General features: G+C 43.8%; 2 protein-coding genes across 2 annotated transcripts in view; both read right to left on the bottom strand.

Annotated features, from left to right (window-relative positions):
- Positions 1-123: 123 nt before the first annotated feature.
- Positions 124-17,303, bottom strand: arg1 (arginase 1). Its single transcript, XM_079261114.1, has 8 exons — positions 17,169-17,303; positions 6,264-6,336; positions 5,334-5,508; positions 2,449-2,608; positions 2,286-2,380; positions 2,090-2,194; positions 1,875-2,011; positions 124-652 (listed from the first exon to the last, which is right to left on the bottom strand). The coding sequence occupies exons 1-8, from the start codon at positions 17,283-17,285 to the stop codon at positions 489-491; spliced, it is 1,026 nt and encodes a 341-aa protein (XP_079117240.1). The 5' UTR covers positions 17,286-17,303; the 3' UTR covers positions 124-488.
- Positions 17,304-18,288: 985 nt separating this feature from the next.
- heatr1 (HEAT repeat containing 1) overlaps positions 18,289-22,525 on the bottom strand; it is a 143,561-nt gene continuing 139,324 nt past the window's right edge. Inside the window, exons 44-45 of the mRNA XM_079261361.1 lie at positions 18,696-18,804; positions 18,289-18,625 (exon numbers count right to left, since the gene is read on the bottom strand). Of these exons, the coding sequence (XP_079117487.1) occupies positions 18,537-18,625; positions 18,696-18,804 (198 nt within the window). The 3' untranslated portion in view covers positions 18,289-18,536. The remainder of the gene's footprint in view (positions 18,626-18,695; positions 18,805-22,525) is intronic.

Raw genomic sequence — 22,525 nt, 5'->3', positions numbered from 1 at the left:
TCTCGGATGGTTCCTCATGTCAGGAACTGAAGTGAGGAATGCAAAGCTTTAATCTTTCTTGGAGAACGTAGAAGGACCTGATGTCCCACGTGGAACAGAACTTGCAACTAAACTGTGGAAATACTCTGATGCATGAGTTGTTTTGCTTTGGTTCACTGAGTCACATGACTTATAATGAGAAATTTCCTGATTTTCACCAAGTTTATTTAAAAACAAAAACCAGTAAACTGAGCCTTTTCTCGTGTCCCTGAAACCACTGAATCAGTAACTTCAGTGTTGACGGACTATACTTCCGAAATCTAAAGACGGTCGTCGGTTCAGTCACTGAGCAGCAGAAAACTGGACTTTTATTCTGAAATTTAAATGATAATTTAGTCATAAATTGATCAACATTCATCATTCATCATCATTTACAGGAAGAGGTTTTTTGTTTAAGGTGTGATGAATTCAGGTGTCCATCACTGCAGTGGGACATCCCAGCGTCCTCGCTACGGTTCAGGCAGTTTGTAATCCAACGGGTGGTTTCCTTCACGTAGTCGTCCAAAACATCCGAGCAGCACATCGACAGCTGTGTTGACAGTGGACAGGACACCACCTTCAGTCTGTCCTCTCAGAGGATTCACTTCCACCAGATCCACAGCTGACAGCTGACCTGAGGAACGAGCAGAGGTGATGCTTCCTTTCACATTTATTATGTACTGTTGTTGAGTTGATAAAAGGACAGAAGCGTAAAGACATTCCAGGTCATTATTCAGCACAGAAATGAAAATGATTTTTGACACTTCATTTGAAGATGTAAATTTATTTCAGCTTCATGTGTTTTGCTTGTTGTAAGATATGACTTAAAGAAGGAGACTCCTGCAAAGTGGTATCAGGCAGATGATCGGGTGAGGTAGAGTTTCACTTTGACAGCTTGGTGACTTTTTCTCAGCAGAGCGATAACAGATCAGCAATGATTAGCATTGACGATGACAACGTAGGTACTTTAAAAAATAAAATAAACAGTACATTTACATCTCAGCATAGCAATATACACTGGTAAGTGCTTTCTGCATTACCAAGCATTCCTAAAGTCTGATTGATTTCGGGTGGAAGGGCGAAACAGCACAAGCCAAAACACCAATGAATGATTTTATATGAATAAGACCCCATCTTAGACTAAAGGTTTGAAGTCTTAACATGTATGTTGTCTTTTCCATTTGGTACTGTTCTCTCACTCTGAACCCCGGAGTTCTTGGAGGGTGGTTCTAATTGTACCCACCTTGTGATGCGATGGAGAGAACATTTAACAGATATGATTCCGCAGATCCATACGCACCAGCTGGCATAATACCAAGTAATGCAACATCTTTCGGTATATCCTCCTGAAAGGTGAGTTTAGTTTTGTTGGTAATTAAACCACTGAGGGAACTGCAGTGTAAACCACAGTGAGTTCCAACTCACAGAAACCTGCGCAAGCATCAGTTCGATGGTAAATCATCGTATCATCGGCATAAAAAACTACCATATGAAAATGGGTGGTGGAAGTATGAGGAACACCTTTATCTTATCAACAAGGTCAGAAAAAAACTCCCTGACCATAAGTTTTTTTTTTTTATCCCAAATGGATTTTCTGTTCTGCTTTTCTGATTTGTGCTCTGTGGTTGGATGTGGATCTCAGCGGTTTACCAGGACTCTAACTTTGTTTTCTTTGTTACTGTTGCTCGTAATTCTGCCTCTGCATGTCTGTCTTCTTTCCTTCCTTACCCGAGCTCAGAGAAGAAAAACACTGAGTCTCCAAACACGGACACTTTCGATGATCTGATTCTCTAAAACTGAATGAGCAGAAACAAGACGAGACATTGCCTGCAGGAGGCGGTAGAGCTGAGCCTTACCTGTCCCACAGAGGTGTTCCGTGATGTAGAGACCCTCTCTGTAGGTGAGACCTCCGACTACAGGTGTTCCAGTTGCCGGGGTGACAGAGGGGTCTATGGCATCGATGTCGTAGCTCAGGTGGATTGGTCTCTTCCCTCTTTCACATCAGAAAAAAGTCCTTCAGAACTGGACCGTTTCATAAACGTGCAACTGTGGGTGAATAAGTGAGGCTTACCTGACACTGAGGTAGTCACATGTCTCCTCCATGACTCTGGAGACCCCAAGCTGGTCCACCTCCGTCATGGAGAAGACCTTCACTCTGAGCTGCTTCAAGATGAAGCTGAGGGAGAAAAAACAAACGCATCCAAAATGAGGAAGAGGAGGGCTTGGTCCTGATCTCTGATCCTGACCCGTCCTCCACCTGGACTCACTGCTCTGCTGGATCCACATCTCTCAGGCCGATGTAGACCAGATCTCTGGCCGACAAGCAGGGCTTCACCCAGGAGAAGTTGGGCAAGTCAGGAATCTGGTGAAGACGAGGATGAAGATGAGTGTGTTTCTGAGGGACTGATGAAAACCAGAGGCAGCGCCTACCTTGGACCGCAGCTCATGGAGGAGGTAGGACATGGGCTGTCCATGGAAGTTTCCCGTGTACGAGGTCAGCGGCGTGTTGATGTCGGCGTGGGCGTCAACCCAGACGACGCTCAGTGGGCCGACGGCCTGCGAGTGACCATGGATGGAGCCGATGGCCAGACTGGGAACATAAAACGTTCTGTCATTGGTTACCATCAAATCTGAAGGATTTGGTCTGTAGCCAACGTTTGTCACTGTCTTCATACATGTGTTCCTTACGTTAGCATGTTGTCAGTGGTTACAAGAGGCTATTTCCTGTATCCACACATCCAGTTATTTTTTTGCCTGATCAATTAGTCATTGATCTGCTATTTCAGGGCCTAAATGGATTTTATGTCCTGGTTCAAAAATGGAAAGATCTTCCAGCTTGAAGAAAAACATAACGACCACAAGACATGCTATCCATCAGTCCCACACGCCTCAGTGTTACCATGGCAACAGCATCCCAGTCCATTCTGGGTCTGCTCATAAAGCCATGTGTGCTGTCCTAAATTTAATCTAAAAGTGTCCAAAGTTCAGAACCTTAAATTTAAGGTCTTAAAAAAAAGTCTCAAAAATGCCCAGATTTTCATCCAACATCTTAATTTTGATTTATTTTAGTCTTAATTCATTTTCTCTCTTTTTGCTTTATTTCATTCCTGAGAAGTGTTGGCAACATAAAATATCCAGAGTAAAACGACCTTGTCTAAGAGAGCCCTATCTGTAATTTGAAGGGTGGCACCACGTCACACAGAAGGAAAGACTTCTCTTTCTTCTCTTTCAGACTTTCTCTCAAGGCTGCAAGAACAACAAACATGTCTTTTTCATCTGGTCCATTCTTTCTCCATGAGATGCTTCGTCTGCAACCACAGTGGGGGATGTCTGTGCCTTCACATGTTTCATATTTAAATAAAAACAGTTTATTTATAAAGCCCTTTCTGTAGTCATAGCTGGTGTTAAAAGTGCAGTAGAATATATGAAATAGCAGCTAAAAACACATAAAATATGATGGAGCAAGAAACCAAAATCAAATAGAACAAAATAAGATCAATTCTCAGGTGGATTAAAAGCTGAGAAGCATTAAGAAGTCTTAAAGCTCTATTAGGTAGCATTTCTCAGAGACATGTTCCTCTGGGTGAAGCGGTTCCTCGTCCTGATAGTAGTCTATACATTCTGTAATCATGAACAATAAGAAATATAGTTAGACCCCTCAGTTTACTGTAAATCTGTAAAAACTCTGACCAATCCAAACGTTCCGACCCAAATGGAGTTGTTCATTTCTTATATTTCGTAGCTTCTTCTCCCGGCTCCCCTCCTCCCCCTCCAGCAGCGCATACCTGATAGCCACACCCTGCATATAAACAGCGTGTTAGGACGAAAATACAAAGCAGTGAAGAAGAAACAAGGAAGGAAAACATGGCTGAGAAAATGCAGGAAGGATTTCTCGACCCGGCTCGGTTCATTTGCCTCCTCCTGCTAAACAGCCGAGAAAGAGAAAATCGTTGGTGGAGAAAGCTGGAGCAGAACCAGAGGGGGAGGGGCCAAGAAAAGGGGAGGAGCAAAGACAGATCGCAATTTTCACATCTTGCTAGCTCCCCAACATTACCTTCCCCAGCTTTAATTTAGTGAGGGAGACTGGCGGATGAGCAACAGTGAGCTGTTCCACAGTTTAAGGGTACCTACAGAGAAGCCCCGCCCCCTTTGAGCCTCTTTTGCTTTGGGACGACATGCAACAGCTAACCTGAAGGTCCGATGAAGCACTGAAGTAGCTCGGACAGATAAGTTTTCACATTTAAAAACAAACAGAAGAATTTCAAAATGAACTCTGAAGCGCATGAGCAGCCGGTGGAGCAAGGCCAAAATGGCGGCGATATGCTTTCATTTCCTCTTTCCTGTTAGAAGTCATGCTGCAGCGTTCTGTTCAAGCTGCAGACAAGCGGCTAAAGACTGGCTCATTCTGAAGTACAGAGAATTACTGAGTTACATCTACTGTCTCCAACTACTGCCTTGAAAGAAAAGCTTGATTTAACCATAGAGTTTATTTGTTTGTCCAATTTAAAATCCGTCTATCTTAAAACCAAGGTTCACCGCTGTGGACTTAAAATACTTTGCCTGGGTACCATGCTCTGCAGGAGCCGGCACATCAGTCACCAGGTCCAAAGACAACTTCCTCTGTCTTCTCTACATTCAAATTTTAAAAGTTGAAAGCCATCCATGCTTTAGCATCGTCCAGGCAGTCTCAATGAGGTTTTACTTACTACGTATCCTTTCGACAAAGTGCCATATAGATTTAGCAGTTATCAACATAAAAATAGAAAGTGATGCCATATTTTCTAAAAGTCTTAAAAGTTAGACACCAGAGGTAGAAGATGTTGGTTAAAAAAAAACACTGAACCCTGAAGGACCGCATGTGACAGAGGTGTAGAGCAGGATTCACAATCAGCAATCTTTACAGAGAATGTACAACCAGACACATAGAATCTAATCCACTCCAAAGCAGTGTGATGAAGGCCTGCTTGGTGTTGTAAGCGTGAGATTAAAGTGCAGCAGGCCAAGAATTACGCCGCTACAGGTCAGGAGAAAACCATTACAGACCAGGGCGGACAGGCCGTGTTGTGCACATGGCTGGTGCGTGTCATTAAACGCCACATGCTGTAAAAGGTTTCATCCTGCCTCACCCCCTTGATCAGCTGTTTTATTAAAACTATCCATTTCACCTGCATCAGTAATAGTGTGGAAGAAGCAACTGTCCACTTCATGCTTTTCCTTGTTAACCATGCTCGCCTCAAATGTTACAATCACACAACACACACAGTGGATTTCACATGGACAGACAGACAGACAGACAGACTTCCTGTGAGTCAGACCTGTGGTCTCCGCCTAGCATCACGGCTGTGTTTCCGTCCTTCTTCACCGCCCGTACCATCTCTGACAGCCTCTGGTTGGCCCTGCCCACCGCCCGGACACTTTTCAGCAGGCCCATCGGCTCCTCGTCAACCACATCATCAAACGTCAGGTTCCCATAATCCCTCACTGCGCAGCCTGAATACACACAGCCAGCAGCAGCTGTTCAGATCAGCTGACAGATGTTCCACATGATCTATGAAGGAGCTGCTGCTGTGTGACCTTATAACATTATAAAGAGTTATGCACCATGACGATCAGACGTGTCAGTAACAGATTAAACTTGTTGAACATTAACAGATGAGTCCTCTGAACTAGTTTAACTGATGATACATTCACTGACTGCAGTTCATCAAACATTGATGCATTCACTGGCTGCTGTGAACATGTGCGCCCAGTTCTGTGTACTGCTCCTGTTATAAACCTGGACATGACTCAGACAAACGCAATTATTGGGGTGGAGCTAGAGGTGGGGCCAGTGTGGCACTCTGATCTGTTTGGACACACAGATGATTGACAGGTGACTGGAGGATAGAAACATTTTTCTAGACCTGTGTGGAAATTTAGTCCCCCTTCCAGTGCAACTCTGAAAGTTATGTAACTTGATGTTAGCATGATTTTTGCAATATTAATCTAGTTCTGTGCACTATACATCTACTGAAATCATTAAGATTTTCACATTGGAGCTGAAAATAAACTACAAAGATGCTCACTAAGCTAGTGCTACATGATCCAGTTTCATTTAAACAGGAAACTAGCTAGAATCCTAGCTGGTTTTAAACCACACCATGAAAATGTTGAGAAATATATCATGATCTGCCACCACCAGAACTGATCCTCCTACATCAGGTTTTAAGGCTGAACAGATCCAGAACCACCATCTGGCCCCTCACCTTGATGCTGTAGCCGCTTCAGAAGCCCTGCAGCACGGATCTGGTCAGGTCCTCCCTCCACTCCGCCTCGAGACTGCAAACCCAACAAAGTTCCCTCAAGGTTACATCTTGTAAATGGCTTTTCCAGTCATGTTGACCACTTAAAGCACTTTACATTACATGGTACATTCACCCACACATGACAGGCGTATCGGGCTCAGTGCCTTGCCCAAGGACACTTCCAGCATGTAATCCAAGCCTGGAATCAATCTCCCATCCTGCCAGTGGGAAGACAACTGCTGTTTCTCCTGAGCTACAGCCACCCCATTAAACATGCTGTGGATGTAGGATGTTGCAGAAACGTGTGCAAACAGATTTATTTACACGCACCATTCCATACTATTCTATATTTTTAAAATACAAAGTATTCTCATACAGATATTAACTCAAATTAGGTCTTTTTTTTTTCTGAGGATTTCACGCCGATTCGGAGGGTGTGCATGAGGCCAGATCAGTCTCAATACTCGGAAACAAACACTTTCTGCTTCACAAATGAGCATACTCTAATTCACAAATATAATTTTGATGCAGACTTTTATTATAAATTTAGAAATGCACACACTCTGGTTCACAAATGTAATTTTGAGGTACACTTGTAATATATATTCACAGATAATACAAATTGCTGAACGTGCATTTACAACCTGCTTCTCATTTGTGAACATCTCTGTATTTGAGAAATCTGTACAGTAGGGGCTGCATAGTGGTTAGCACTGTGGCCTCACAGCAAGAAGGTCACTGGTTCAATCCTTGGGTGGGGTGAGGTTTGGGCAGTGGCCTTTCTGTGTGGAATTTGCATGTTCTCCCCAGGTGTGTGTGGGATCTCTTCAGGTTAACTGGCTTTCTCCCACCTTCCAAAGCATGCATGTTACATTGATTTGGTACTCTAAATTGCCCCTAGGAGTGAGTGTTTGTGTGGCCCTGTGATGGACTGGTGAGTCTGGTGTACCCTTCCCTTCACCTTAAGACTGCTAGGATAGGCTCCAGCTTCCCCACAACCCCTTGTTGGATTAAGCAGTTAGGTGTATTTGCTTCCAGCCAATTGTACAGCTCCTTACATTTTCTCCAAACTTTTAGACCAGTTGCAGACACGCCAAGATCCAAAAACTGAAAACAGCAATTGCCGATCCTGAAACGTCAAATGCTGCCAATGTTGGTATTTCTCCAGCGGCCAATATGCCATTTTATCAATTGCTGCTGTAAAACAGCCAACGCCACTGGCCAACAGCAAACTCCTGCTCTAACTGGTTTGCAGCGACAACTTTGTTTACAGCAAAAAAAAAAAAAAAAATTTAAAAAAAATTACATGAATATGTCTGCATTGTCTATTGTGAAAATGAACAATGTATTTGGAGGAAAAACACGTTTGGTCTTTTGAACCAGCTTGTATATGCTTAGGTAGGGTGATATAAAAATGTCTGGCGTTTTTCTTTTTTTTCATTGTTTTAGCATTTTTCCCTGCCTGATTTACAGCTGAATTTTCAGCAATTCGTATTATCTGTGAATATATATTACACCTGTACCTCAAAATTATATTTGTAAACCAGTGTGTGCATTTCTGAAACAGAAAGTGTGCGTTTGAGACTGATCTGGCCTCATAGGTGTGCTGCACATCAGATTTTTCTTTATATTTTAGCGCCTCTCAAGACTTGTTATTATGAGTCTCCATGACAACAAAAGACTTGTTTACCATCAGGATAAACTAATAAAGTCTCCCAAATCAGGATTATCACCGAAACAACACATCAAATTCCGATGGAGTTGAAAAGAAAAAGAAGAGGATGCAGAGCGGGAGTCAGAGAACGAAGAAAGCGATGGAGATTTAAACCATTTTTTGCAACTGTTGTGATGGGTAACATGAGATCGCTAGCTAACAATACAGATGAGCTCGAGATGCTAACAAGGTCTGAGAAAGAATACAGAATGCAGTACTATGTGCTTCACCGAGACATGGCTCCATGAACACAGCCCAACTGTAATGTGTCTGTACAGGGCTTTAAAACTCGGGTTAACAAAAAACAAGTGTAACGTTTCCAGCCACAGCCCTTCCTCAGACTGAAAAACACCAGGGGATGCACCTGCTCAAATAATCTCTGTCTGATCGTCCAGCTCAGATAAAGGGGATCACCAACATGTGTATGCACATATATACATGAAAAATGTAAAACAATGACACAATATACAAATAGAAGTGGACAAAAAAAAAGACTTTCTTAATCCAAAATCAACAAAAAATCATTTAAATCTATACTACTGTATGACAAAAAACTTCAGGTGAAAATTGTCATGATGACATACAATACATAAAGTCTAGATAGAGAGAAAGACATTGCACAGTATACAAAATGTGGTTTGATAAATAAGAAATAATGGAAAATGAAAAATGACAAAATCTACAGCACATAAGGAACATTTGTAAGAAAAAATGTATATATAATTTTACATAAGGATATATATAAGGCTTAAAGAGAAGTGTATAAAAATACAAAGTATAACCAACAATCCAAAATATTCACAAAACTAACACAGAAGTAATACCAGAAAATGCTCACCGAACTGACAAAAAAAAACCAAACAAACAGAAAAATAGACTGAAATGACACAAATCTAACAAAAAATGTCCAAGATCAGAGTCCTCATTGAGCCCTTTAGGGGCGAGAGTGTCTAAGGTATAGATCCAAAAGGCCTCTCTTCTTAATAATAGGGAATTCACATCACAGCCCGAATGTTAGGTTTAACTAATTCAATGCCAAGGTAGCGGAGGGAAGATTCACTGTGATTATTTGCTAAAGTGCATTGCAACAAGACTCTTCGTATCATGGTGTTTGTTTTGGTGCTGATGTGCTGACGTTACGGTAACATATTGTGTCATTTCCTGTTTCCCTAGCATGTGTCACTGTGCATTGCCACGAGCCGTTGGCTCCTTTAACCTTTTTCTAACTTCTATCTATTGTTAACCAACCACTCACTTTAGCACAATATCTTCCCAAACCACTGTTCCATATATTGCATTTATTTTTGGGATCTTTGGCTTTCTGTTTACTGACTTAAACAGCTCAAGCACTCGGTTTTAGCATGGCTGCTAGCTCTCTTCCCACACCCCGGTCCCCTGCCTTTTCTTGCTCGGTGTGTCTGATGTTTAGCTACTCCTCCGCCTCCTTTAGTGATAACGGTAGGTGTATTAAGTGTAGCAGCTTGGCAGCTTTGGAGGCGAGGCTCTGTGAGTTAGAAGCCCAGCTCCGCACTCAGTTAGGGAAGCAGTTAGTCAGCAAGCCCCCATTAGCCAGTGCGGAGCTACCAGCCAGGGCAGCTATCCCACCTAGCGGTCCCTCAGCAGTTCCCGCGCAGCCGGGAGCCGAGGCGGGCTGGACGACGGTCAGGCGGAAGCGTAGCCCCAAACCAAAACCCACTGTCCACCACCGACCTGTTCATGTTTCTAACAGATTTTCCCCGCTCGGCGACACACCCGCTGAGGCAGAAACCCTGATTATAGGTATTTCCTTAGTCAGAAACGTGGGACTAGAGACACCGGGGACCAAAGTCAAATGCATTCCTGGGGCCAGAGCGGGCCACGTCGAATCGTATGTGAAACTGCTGGCTAAGGCTAAACGTAAATACCGTAAGATTGTAATTCACGTCGGCGGTAACGACACACAGCTAACTATTTAAACTTTCACATTCCTAGAACTACAGGCAGAGGAGGAGGTGTTGCAGCTATTTTTAAGTCAGAATTATTAATTAGTCCTAAGCTCAAAACGAACTATAAATCCTTTGAATTCCTGACATTAAATTTATCTCATCCAAAATGGAATTGAGAGAAACCGCTCCTTTTAGCATTAGTGTATCGCCCACCTGGACCTTACTCCGAGTTTCTGACCCAATTCTCTGATCTCTTGTCTGAGTTAGTGCTGACTACTGATAAAGTCATTGTACTAGGTGATTTTAATATTCATGTTGACCATGAAAATGATAGTTTAAACATTTCCTTTAGCTCTATTCTAAACTCAATTGGGTTTTCACAAAATGTCCATGGAGCCACTCACTCTCATGGTCATACTCTTGATCTGGTTCTAACATCTGGTATTGAGACTGATAAGCTCAAAGTATTTCCTCAAAACCCTGTCTTGTCCGATCACTTCTTATTAACCTTTGAATTCACTTTATTTGATTACTCACTGACCAATAATAAATTCTACTATAGTAGATGTTTATCAGACAATAATATTACAAAATTTAAACAATCAATTGAATCAATTTTTTCCCCTCTACCATGTGTTAGCATGACTGAGAGTCCCCCTTTAAGCCTTACTCCTGCTCAGATTGATCAACATGCTGATACTATAACAGCTTCAATGCGGACAACTTTGTACGCAGACCCTCTCCCAACGAGCCTCTTTAAGGACATTTTCCCTTTAATTAATACACCACTACTAAATCTTATCAATTTGTCTTTACTGATAGGATATGTACCACAATAGTTAAAACTGCTGTAATCAAGCCTTTACTTAAAAAGCAATCTCTGGATCCAGAGGTGAACCAGATGAAACAAATCAGCCCGATAGGCTACAAAATTGTCTCATAGACATAAAGACTTGGATGTCTAGAAATTTTCTCCTCTTAAACTCAGATAAGACTGAAGTAATTCTCTTTGGATCTGAAAAACTCAGAGCTAAATTTTCCAGTTTTGTAATGAACCTGGATGGCATTACTTTAGCTTCCAGTGCTACAGTGAGAAACCTTGGAGTAATATTTGACCCTGACCTGTCCTTTGGTCCACATATTAAGCAGGTTACTAAAACAGCCTTCTTTCATTTACGTAATATAGCCAAAATTAGGGACATTCTGTCTCAGAGTGATGCAGAAAAACTGGTTCATGCTTTTGTTACTTCGAGACTAGATTACTGTAACTCTCTATTACTGGGCTGTCCTAAATATGCCCTGAAAAGCCTTCAGCTGATCCAGAATTCTGCAGCCAGAGTCCTGACCAGAACCAGCAGGAGAGATCATATTTCTCCAGTTTTAGCCTCTCTTCATTGGCTGCCTGTTGAATCTAGAATAGAATTTAAAATCCTTCTCCTTACATATAAAGCCCTCCACAACCAGGCACCACTATGGATGCATGGATGATGGTGTCACAGCGGGCAGTGGAGATGGTGAAGGAGTGGACCCAAACGCAGAGAAGACGGAACAGGGATGCAGGGATCCCACTCGTTGGACACTGGAGACGGAGGAGAAGGAGCAACCTCCTCCTCGGACACTGGAGACGGTGGAGAAGGAGCGACCTCCTCCTCGGACACTGGAGACGGTGGAGAAGGAGCGACCTCCTCCTCGGACACTGGAGACGGTGGAGAAGGAGCGACCTCCTCCTCGGACACTGGAGACGGAGGAGAAGGAGCGACCTCCTCCTCGGACACTGGAGACGGTGGAGAAGGAGCGACCTCCTCCTCGGACACTGGAGACGGTGGAGGAGGAGCGACCTCCTCCTCGGACACTGGAGACGGTGGAGGAGGAGCGACCTCCTCCTCGGACACTGGAGACGGTGGAGGAGGAGCGACCTCCTCCTCGGACACTGGAGACGGTGGAGGAGGAGCGACCTCCTCCTCGGACACTGGAGACGGTGGAGGAGGAGCGACCTCCTCCTCGGACACTGGAGACGGTGGAGGAGGAGCGACCTCCTCCTCGGACACTGGAGACGGTGGAGGAGGAGCGACCTCCTCCTCGGACACTGGAGACGGTGGAGGAGGAGCGACCTCCTCCTCGGACACTGGAGACGGTGGAGGAGGAGCGACCTCCTCCTCGGACACTGGAGACGGTGGAGAAGGAGCGACCTCCTCCTCGGACACTGGAGACGGTGGAGAAGGAGCGACCTCCTCCTCGGACACTGGAGACGGTGGAGGAGGAGCGACCTCCTCCTCGGACACTGGAGACGGTGGAGGAGGAGCGACCTCCTCCTCGGACACTGGAGACGGTGGAGGAGGATCCCGATCTGGGACCCCCTCGGGAACTCAAGACAGAGGAGGAGCGTCCCAACCTGGGACCCCCTCACCCCCTCACCATCAGCCTGGTATACCCACACATCTACACACACACACACACACACACACACATCTACACACACACACACCTACAGACCCACACATACATCTATACACATACACACCCATTCTAACAGATACACGGCCAAAAGTTTAGTCCACCTCCAAAACCCTACATCCCACTCCCCCCCCTGCCCACCACAAAACACCCCTTCTCATTCTACCTACCCTAGAACAAACCACCACAACTCCCCACTTCTCTCACTGAAGTCCTACCCCCTTCCTCATCATTACTCTTCACCCCCCTATACACCTACATACACATGCACACCCCCCCCACTCCCCCCTACACATGGACCACTACCCCCCCATACACACTCCTCTATATACACACCCCTATCTCCCATGCATTTAACACCAGATTCCCCACACACAAGACCTTACCCCCTCCCACACACACACACACACACACACCCCAACCCCCCACACAATCACGTACTATCACACTCCCCCAAACCTCCACCCCCACACCTACATGCCCTAACACACTCCCCCTTACACACAACCCTACCCCCCACAAACTCATGCTCCACTACACTCCGCATAAACCCCCCACATATAAACCACCACACACCTCCTACACCCCACACACTCATGTACTATCACAGTCCCCTAAACCTCCACCCCAACACCCCTCACACACTCCCGCATACACACACCCCTCACCCCCTATACCTTCATGTACCGCTACAATCCTCTATACACACCCCGCATATACACCACCGCACTCCCTCATACACACCCCCCCCTACACCCCACACACTCATGTACTTTCATACTCCCCTAAACCCCCACCCCTACACCCCCACACATACATGCCTCAACACACTCCCACATACACGCACCCCTACCCCCCATACATCCATGTACCACTACACTCCTCCATACACACCCTATACACACACAGGCACCCCCCATCCTCAACTATCTTGGGCCCGGGTCCCTCTGCCGGGCACCAGGGCACGGACCCGCCCCCACTGCAGCGGCAGGTCCAGGTCAACCCAACCTCTCCCCCCCCCCGAGAAGCAGGGGACAGCCCCAGGCACCGGAGCCCACCCCGCAGCGGCACGGCCACCCGTCACGGAGCCAATACCCGCCGATCCAGCCCCCGCCAGCGACCTCGCCCCACCGCCAAAAGGCAACTCCAACCATTGATCCACCCAAGGCCTCCTGCCAGGTCTGGAAACCTAGCCCCCCCAGTAATGAAGCAGCCAAGATCCCCGTCCAGGGGTCCACCCCAGACCCACAGCCACCTGAGCCACCCAGCCACTCCCCAGCCCCGAGCGGGATGAGGTCACCCCCCCCCCCCCCTACACTAAGTGATGGAGTTGATCACAGGAGACCAGAGAGAGTGAAATTCAACTGACTGATCCTTTGAGGAGGCAGACATCATTTCCATGCTGATGTAATCTAATAACAGATTTCTAAACTGCTGGATACACAGATTCTGTTTGCTTTTCCAGTTCACAAGGATAGTTTTCTTTGCAATGCACAGGCTGCTGAGGATTGCTTTTGCTAAATTAAACCCTGTTATTTTCACCTAAGTGACTCAAGAGGCCCAGTTTGGGGTTTGCAGGGATATTACATTTAAACCAGTCTGACAGATCTTTACATACCTGGAGCCAGAATCTCTGGACAGGTGGACAAGACCATAAGGCATGGTAGTAGCTGTCAATCATGTTGTCAGTACAGTGTGAACAGATATGTGAGTGGAACAGACCCATCTTGAACATCCTGTGTCCTGTATAATGAGTTCTATGGAGAATTTTGAATTGTATTAATTGCATGCTTGAATTCTTAGTCATTTTGAATGTGTTTGAGCAGATTTGTGACCATTCATTTTGATTGAAGTTACTGGATAAGTCTGCTTCCCATTTAGAAGTTGGGAGAGAGATGGAATCTTCTAGCTTCAATAGTAATCTGTATATTTTGGATAGGAGCTTCGGGGCCTTAAGATTTAGGAATTCTGCAACCCTTATAGGTAACTGTAAGTTTAGTTGATCAGTGGTGTATTTCTTACTTATGATAGATTTAAGTTGGTGGTATTCTAAGAATTTGGTGCTGCTGAATTCATACTGAATTCCAGTCTAGTGATTTAAACCAAGTGGAGGATGGTCTGATGGGAACCATTGAGAAAAGGTAATTAACTTTTGGTAAAACCATCATTTTAACAGTGGAAACTCTCCCCATAAGTGATATGGGCAAGCGGTTCCACCTTGAGAGGTCATCCTCTACTGTTTTTATTAGCTGATCATGATTTAACTTTATTAATTCGGTTAGTCTGGGAGAGATTATTATACCTAAATAACTAATATTTCCTGACTGTATAGTGGTGTTAGATATGTTTTTAAAGTCACAGTTAATGGGCATTGCTGTAGTCTTTAACCAGTTAATAGAATAGTCTGATATTGAAGAGAATGTATTAATTAGTGTGATTGTTTGAGAAAGTGTTGTTTGTGAGTTGTGAAGGAAAAGTAAAACGTCATCTGCGTAAAGACTAATTTTATGTTCAATATTTTTAGCTTGAATTCCTTTGATTTCTGGGTTTTGTCTTATGGCAGCTGCCAGGGGTTCGATAAAAATGGCAAAGAGTGATGGAGAAAGTGGGCAGCCCTGTCTGGTGCCTCTCTGTAAGCAGAAGTTTGGAGAAGTTTTGTCATTAGTCTTCACACATGCATTTGGGTTGTTGTATAATATTTTTATCCAGTCAATAAATGATGAGCCAAACCCAAATTCTTTTCAAGTTGCAAATAAAAGTTTCCAGTTTACACGGTCAAATGCTTTTTCTGCATCTACAGATATAACTGTGGACTTCAGATTGTGTAGAGTTGAATAATCTATTATGTTAATTAATCTGCGCATGTTAGTGTAGGAATGTCTACCTTTTATAAAGCCTGTTTGATCAGCGTGAATAATGGAAGGGGTTATTTTCTCTATCCTTCTGGCTAGAGCTTTGCTTATTATTTTGAGATCTATGTTTATTAATGAAATTGGACGATAACTGGATGGGAGTGTAGGGTCCTTTCCTGGTTTTAATAGGACTGAAATATTCGCCAAGTTCATACTGGAGGGTATTTTTTGCTTTTCCTTTATTTCTAATACCATGCAGTAAAAGGTTGGAGCCAGTGTTGTCCAGAATTCTTTGTAGAATTCAGCTGGATAACCATCTGGACCTGGTGCTTTATTATTTGGCATACGGTGGAGAGCTTCATGGAGCTCATGAACTGAAATAGGTGAATCTAGAGCCATTTTATTTTCCTGATTTATTTTAGGAAGATTGATGCTGCTAAGAAATTGGTTAATATTCTCATCTGTTGGATTTATCTGTGATGAATATAATGCTTTGTAAAATTCTTTGAAAGTATTGTTTATCATGTCAGGATCATGGCTGATATTTCCTTCTGAATCTTTTATAGAGGGAATTGTTGTTTTCTCCTTATTTGCCTTTAGTTGGTTAGCCAGGAACTTTCCAGATTTGTTACCATGTTCAAAATTGTCCAATCGAAGTCTTTGCACCATGAATTATGTTCTTTTATCTATTATTTCATTAAGTTCTAATTTGGCTTTTCTAATATCATTCAGTGTGTGTTCTTCTGGGGAGACATGGTAAACTTCCTCTAGTGATTTAATTCTGAGTTCTAATTCTGATGTTCTCAAAGTTTCCTTCTTTTTCTTATGGGAAGAGAAGGATATTATTTTCCCTCTCATTACTGCTTTTCCTGCTTCCCACAGAACACACGCTGAAGTTTCTGGTCTGTTATTGTTTTCTAGATATGAAGACCATTCTCTTTTAAAGTAACTGTAAACTCAGAATCTGTAAGTAATGATGTATTAAATCTCCAGTTTCTAGTGGCTGGCTTACAGTTTTTACTTCTAAGGGTTAATGATACAGGTGCATGATCACTGATGATTATGGGATGGATCTTTATCTCTGATATGTCACTCATGAGTGAACTGCTGATTAGGAAGTCGTCTAGTCTAGAATAGGTATGGTGAACTGCAGAGAAGAAGGTATATTCTCTCAGTGTCGGGTGATGAGAACGCCATGCATCGCAAAGACCAAAATCCTTCATGTACTGTTTAACCGTTTCAGCTGATTTCCAACCTCGATGCTTCCCTGATGAACTGTATTTGTCTAGAATAACATTTAAGTCCCCTGCTACAATGATTGTGTTATCTCAATGATCATAGAGCGAAGTAAAGAGGGAGTGAAAAAAGGAGGAGTCATCAACATTTGGGCCATAAACATTTGCAATAGTTAACTTAACATTTTGAATAGATAATGTAACTATTAAAAATCTGCCTTCTGGATCTGTGATTGTTTGATCAATGTCAAATTTTAACCTTTTATTAATAAGAGTGGCTACTCCTCTTTGTCTGGAATTATAGCAAGCTGAGTAAACATGTGGAAACTGGTCCGTTGAAAGATTTATTGTTGAATTAGATAAATGAGTCTCCTGCAGGAGAACGATGTCTGCCTTCACCGGTCAGTTTCTGGGATTGTTGGATGTGGTTTGTTTTGTAAATAAAATACAGCTTCCTGTATGATAAAATCCATCATCCATCTTCCTCTGGGATGATTAAAGTTTCTGATTCAGAATCAAATTTTATTGAAACATTTGATAAGAACTTTGATTACATTTTAATGTGTTGAGTTGCTTCCACAGATAGTTGGACTAAACTCAGCAGGACGTTCTTCGGTAAGTTGAGAACACACACACACACACACACACACACACACAATGAAGTTTACTACGGCGCGAGCACTCACCTGTCCCCTGGAGAAAGGTGCCCCGATGATCCCCACTGAGTGCGTGGGAGGATGATGATGATGATGATGAAGGCTCCGCTTCACGCTCAGCTGCCGCAGCGTCCCGCCGCTCCTCATGCTTACACACACACACAAACGCACACACACACTCACTGTCAGGCCGCCGCGAGCCTCCTTAAAACTCCCCATGACGTCAGTCGGACAGGAGGAGGCTCCACGAGCCCTCGCCTGATGGGCTGTGACGTCAAAAGCTGGTCCGTCAGGTCACGTGTCCAGAAACGTGTCAAGTAAATAATCAACTTTAATGTCTAAGATGTTTTAATTCTCGTTTGTTGACAAGTTTCTCTGGTTGGCCTGTTCAGGTTTGGACAGCAGAGGTACAACCTGGAAACAACAAACCCCACAGATGATGATGATGATCTTCATCAGCTGGTAAAATCTGAACCGTCACATCTGGAGACCTAAAACATTCAAAATGTCCTCCACCTCCTGTCCACACACGAGCTGGATGCTCCCTTCAGTCTGCAGGACACGCCGCCCATGCTGTCCACAAACATCTTCATCCAGGTTTCCACGCAGACCAGTCTAAATGAGCTTTGGTCCAGAGCGTGTTTCTGGATCCTCTTCACATATGATGGAGCTTTAACCTGCATGAACTGGGTTCTGTGTCAGATCAGTGAAGCTCTTTCAATCCGAAATGCTCCTTTCATACCCGATCGTGTTATTGATCTGCTCCCAGTTAAACCAGTATATGTTCCTCCTGATGTTCCTGATTTGTGCAGTTACTTTTTCAGCTTTTTCTTGCTGCTGCTCCAACTTTCCAGATGTGAAGCTAGATATTAAAGTCGGTTGTGTCATGTTTTATGAGGTGGAGGATGATAATCCAGAATTTGTCTAGAATGATCGATCTGATCATCACAGCCAGAATAATCAATGATTTCACCTACTTTCACCCCAACAAGGAGAGAAACTTGAAATGAGCCCTTATGGGCACCAGGAATCTGAAAACGATGTTAATTATAAATGCAAACCTCAAGCACAGGTGTTTCTGTTGGAGGACGGCACCTGATAAAATATAAATATTACATTTATGAGTCATTAAAAATACTGAGAGTCATTAGTCATTAGTTTTTATTCATAGAATGAAAACAGCAGTAAATATAAAAAACACTCCTGAACCCGGTCAGGAAACCAAAACATCCCATAAAATAAACTTCATGTTTCCCATCAAGCACAAACGGACCAATCAGAAGCGAGCAGCAGGTGAAGCCCCGGGTCTGCAGCTCCACCTGCTGGTCTTCAGCTTCAGGAACAAACATTTCTTTCTGTGAGGAAACGAAACTGCAGTCTCCATGGAAACGGTGTGTGTTAGAAGTAGCTCTGCAGCGGTTCTCCCAGGATGTTCTCCATCTCCTGGACCACCTTCTGGACCTGCCGCTCCACCTCCTCACACTCGTCTGCAGAACAAAAGCAGCGTCAGTCGTTTGCTCTCAGCCCGGACGACTGAACACGGAGCCATGTTCTTACCCTCCATGAGCTCGGCCAGGAAGGGGACGGTCTCTGGCAGCAGAACCATGTAGTTCTCCTTCAGTCTGGAAGCCAGCTCCATCAGCACCAGGAGGGAGGAGAACCGCACCTGAGGAGGAGGAAGATCAGGAGTGCAGCAGACACGCCGAACCGCCGCCGCTTCTCACGCAAAGTTCTGGTTTAGGAAAAACAAACTGGAGGAGACTGACTGCTGGTTACGGTTCTGGTTGAGGGAAAACCCGGCAAACCACGCTGGAACCAGGCCAGAACCGTACCGGAATCGGGCCAGCTGCATATAGCTGCACTTTTATAGCATGTGAGGAAGGTTGTGCTCAACGTGCGAAGAGCTCCATCCTGGCCCTGACAACCATAGACATCATATATACGTATATATGATGTCTATGCTGACAACCGCAGCGCGGCTCTCCGAGGGGGAACTATGGCAAGCCAAAGGGGCCAAATATCGCCATTTAATTAGCACGTTGGCATTACAACGCCGCAAAATACGCCGCTTTTCTTCACAAAACGGCGTTAAAAGCGGCGTTTTTTTAATGGCTAAAACGCCTTAAAAAACGACGCTCTGTACTGTCCCTGAATGTTCAATGAACGCGCGTAAAAAGCGCCGTTTTGTGGCACTTTGACGCACGTTAAAAACGGTGTTTTTTTTATATGATAATTATCTCAGCCCCCTTTCTGAACTGCGACTGAAATTGAACCGTGATCATCCAATCAGTAAAGACTAAGAGCAGACATCACCAGTTGATCACCGAGTCTTTGCTGTATGAGTCGTTCCGATGAGCACATTCTGGTGTTTGTTAAGCTGTCTGCTTGTGTACTTGTCTGCAACGAAATCCAAATGCAGGAGACACACTCAGATATAGATTAAAAAGACACTATTATTATCATTGACATATATATTGTTTACTTCACATTTATGGCTTATAAAACAACACCATAATGCGCAATAATTTTATTAAACTACCCGTGTGGAAACATCTCTCTCATCTGTACTAATTATTAATTAGCATTCTAATTACCATTTATAGTTTATTTAACGTCTTCCACGGTCACTAAAGAGGCAGAGGATGGCTTCAGTCTATTTGTATGATGAGTTCACCTCCATATTAAGGCACAGAGATCGGATGCGTTTCTATATGAATAAAAAGTGAATGTGTCCTGTCCCACACCAGGCAGGATGTATGGCAAACTATAAAACCGCAGAATACTGATGCTTAAGTCAAGCAGCTCGGCTACATTTACCAGCCTTCTTCTCTCTACAGGACTCCTGACAATCCCACTGACAGTTCAAGCTGTCTCCGACTACATCCATCTGACCCATGTTCCACATCGCCATGACAACCAAATCAAACAAACCATCGGCACAGTGACCAGTCCCCCAAAACAATATCTATGGCTTTTATTTATATATATATATATATATATATATATATATATATATACATAATTATTTTAAAAAAATCTTGTGAAACAATTCACGATTGTCAGGAATAATTTAAACCAAGAGAATCATCTCCCCACCATCTGAGTTAGTGCTGACTACTGATAAGGTCATTGTACTAGGTGATTTTAATATTCATGTTGACCATGAAAATGATAGTTTAAACATTTCCTTTAGCTCTATTCTAAACTCAATTGGGTTTTCACAAAATGTCCATGGAGCCACTCACTCTCATGGTCATACTCTTGATCTGGTTCTAACATCTGGTATTGAGACTGATAAGCTCAAAGTATTTCCTCATAACCCTGTCTTGCCTGATCACTTCTTATTAACCTTTGAATTCACTTTATTTGATTACTCACTGACCAAAAATAAATTCTACTATAGTAGATGTTTATCAGACAATAATATTACAAAATTTAAACAATCAATTGAATCAATTTTTTCCCTCTACCATGTGTTAGCATGACTGAGAGTCCCCCTTTAAGCCTTACTCCTGCTCAGATTGATCAACATGCTGATACTATAACAGCTTCAATGCGTACAACCTTGGATAATGTTGCTCCCCTAAAGAAGAAGAAATTAGGTAAGATTATGAAGGCTCCCTGGTTTAATTCCCAGCTTCGAGCTCTAAAACAGGCGTCAAGGCGTTTGGAAAACAGATGGCGTTCATCAGGATTAGAGGAGTCTCACTTAACCTGGAAAGAAAGTTTAATTGTATACAAAAAAGCCTTACATACGGCAAGAACAGCTTATTATTCATCATTGATAGAGGAAAACAAAAACAACCCTCGGTTTCTTTTCAGCACTGTAGCTAGGCTTACTAGGAGCCGGAGCGCTGTGGAGCCATGTATTCCTTTCTCACTTAGCTGGGATGATTTCATGTATTTTTTCAGGAATAAAATTGACACTATTAGAGATCAAATCCACAATATTCTTCCTTCTACCTATAATGTTGAGCCTGTTGTGGTCTCCGAAGCATCCTTAGAACCAGGATCTGACTTGTGTCTAAATAGTTTCTGTCCTGTCCAACCCTCTGAATTAACTAAAATAATAGCTTCATCTAAACCATCCACCTGTATCTTAGACCCTCTCCCAACGAGCCTCTTTAAGGACATTTTCCCTTTAATTAATACATCACTATTAAATCTTATCAATATGTCTTTAGTGACAGGATATGTACCACAATCATTTAAAACTGCTGGAATCAAGCCTTTACTTAAAAAGCAATCTCTGGATCCAGAGGTGATAGCAAATTATAGACCTATATCTAACCTCCTGTTTATGTCCAAAATTCTGGAGAAAATAGTTTCAGCTCAGCTACATGCCCACCTGAGCAGAAATAATTTATGCGAGGAGTTTCAGTCAGGATTTAGAGCTCATCATAGCACTGAGACAGCATTGGTGAAAGTTACTAATGACCTTCTTATGGCCTCAGACAAAGGACTTGTGTCTGTACTTATCTTGCTTGATCTTAGTGCTGCATTTGATACAGTCGATCATAACATTCTGTTACAAAGACTAGAACAGGTGGTTGGAATTACAGGTACAGCGTTAAGCTGGTTTAAATCATATTTATCTGCTAGACTTCAGTTCGTTCATGTAAATGACAAGTCCTCCTCACAAACTACAGTAAATCATGGAGTTCGCCTTCGCCTTCTGGCTCAGCTCCTTCTTCACCACGACAGACCGGCGCAGAGTCCGCATTACTGCAGACGCCGCACCGATCCATCTCGCGCTCCATCCTTCCCTCACTCGTGAACAAGACCCTGAGATATTTAAACTCCTCCACTTGAGGCAGGACCTGACTCCCGACCCAGAGAGGGCAATCCACCCTATTCCGGCTGAGGACCATGGTCTCGCGAATCGCTCAAGTGAGAGCTGGAGATCACGACCAGATGAAGCCAACAGGACCACTGTCGTGCAGGCTGCACCTAGAAATTCTGTCCATATAAGTTATGAACAGAATCGGTGATAAAGGGCAGCCTTGGCGGAGTCCAACCCTCACCGGAAACTAATCCGACTTACTACCGGCAATGTGGACCAAGCTCTGACACCTGTCATACAGGGACCGGACAGCTCGTACAAGGGGGTCCGGTACCCCATACTCCCGGAGTACCCCCCACAGGAGCCCCCGGGGGACACGGTCGAATGCCTTCTCCAGGTCCACAAAGCACATGTAGACTGGTTGGGCAAACTCCCATGCCCCCTCCAGGACCCCAAAGAGGGTATAGAGCTGGTCCACTGTTCCGCGACCAGGACGAAAACCACACTGCTCCTCCTCAATCCGAGATTCCACTATCCGGCAGACCCTCCTCTCCAGGACCCCTGAATAGACCTTACCAGGGAGGCTGAGGAGTGTGATTCCCCT

This window comes from Telmatherina bonti (assembly GCF_933228915.1).
Source record: "Telmatherina bonti genome assembly, chromosome: 21".
NCBI classification, from domain to species: domain Eukaryota; kingdom Metazoa; phylum Chordata; class Actinopteri; order Atheriniformes; family Telmatherinidae; genus Telmatherina; species Telmatherina bonti.
This window is presented reverse-complemented; position numbering and strand designations above follow the sequence as displayed.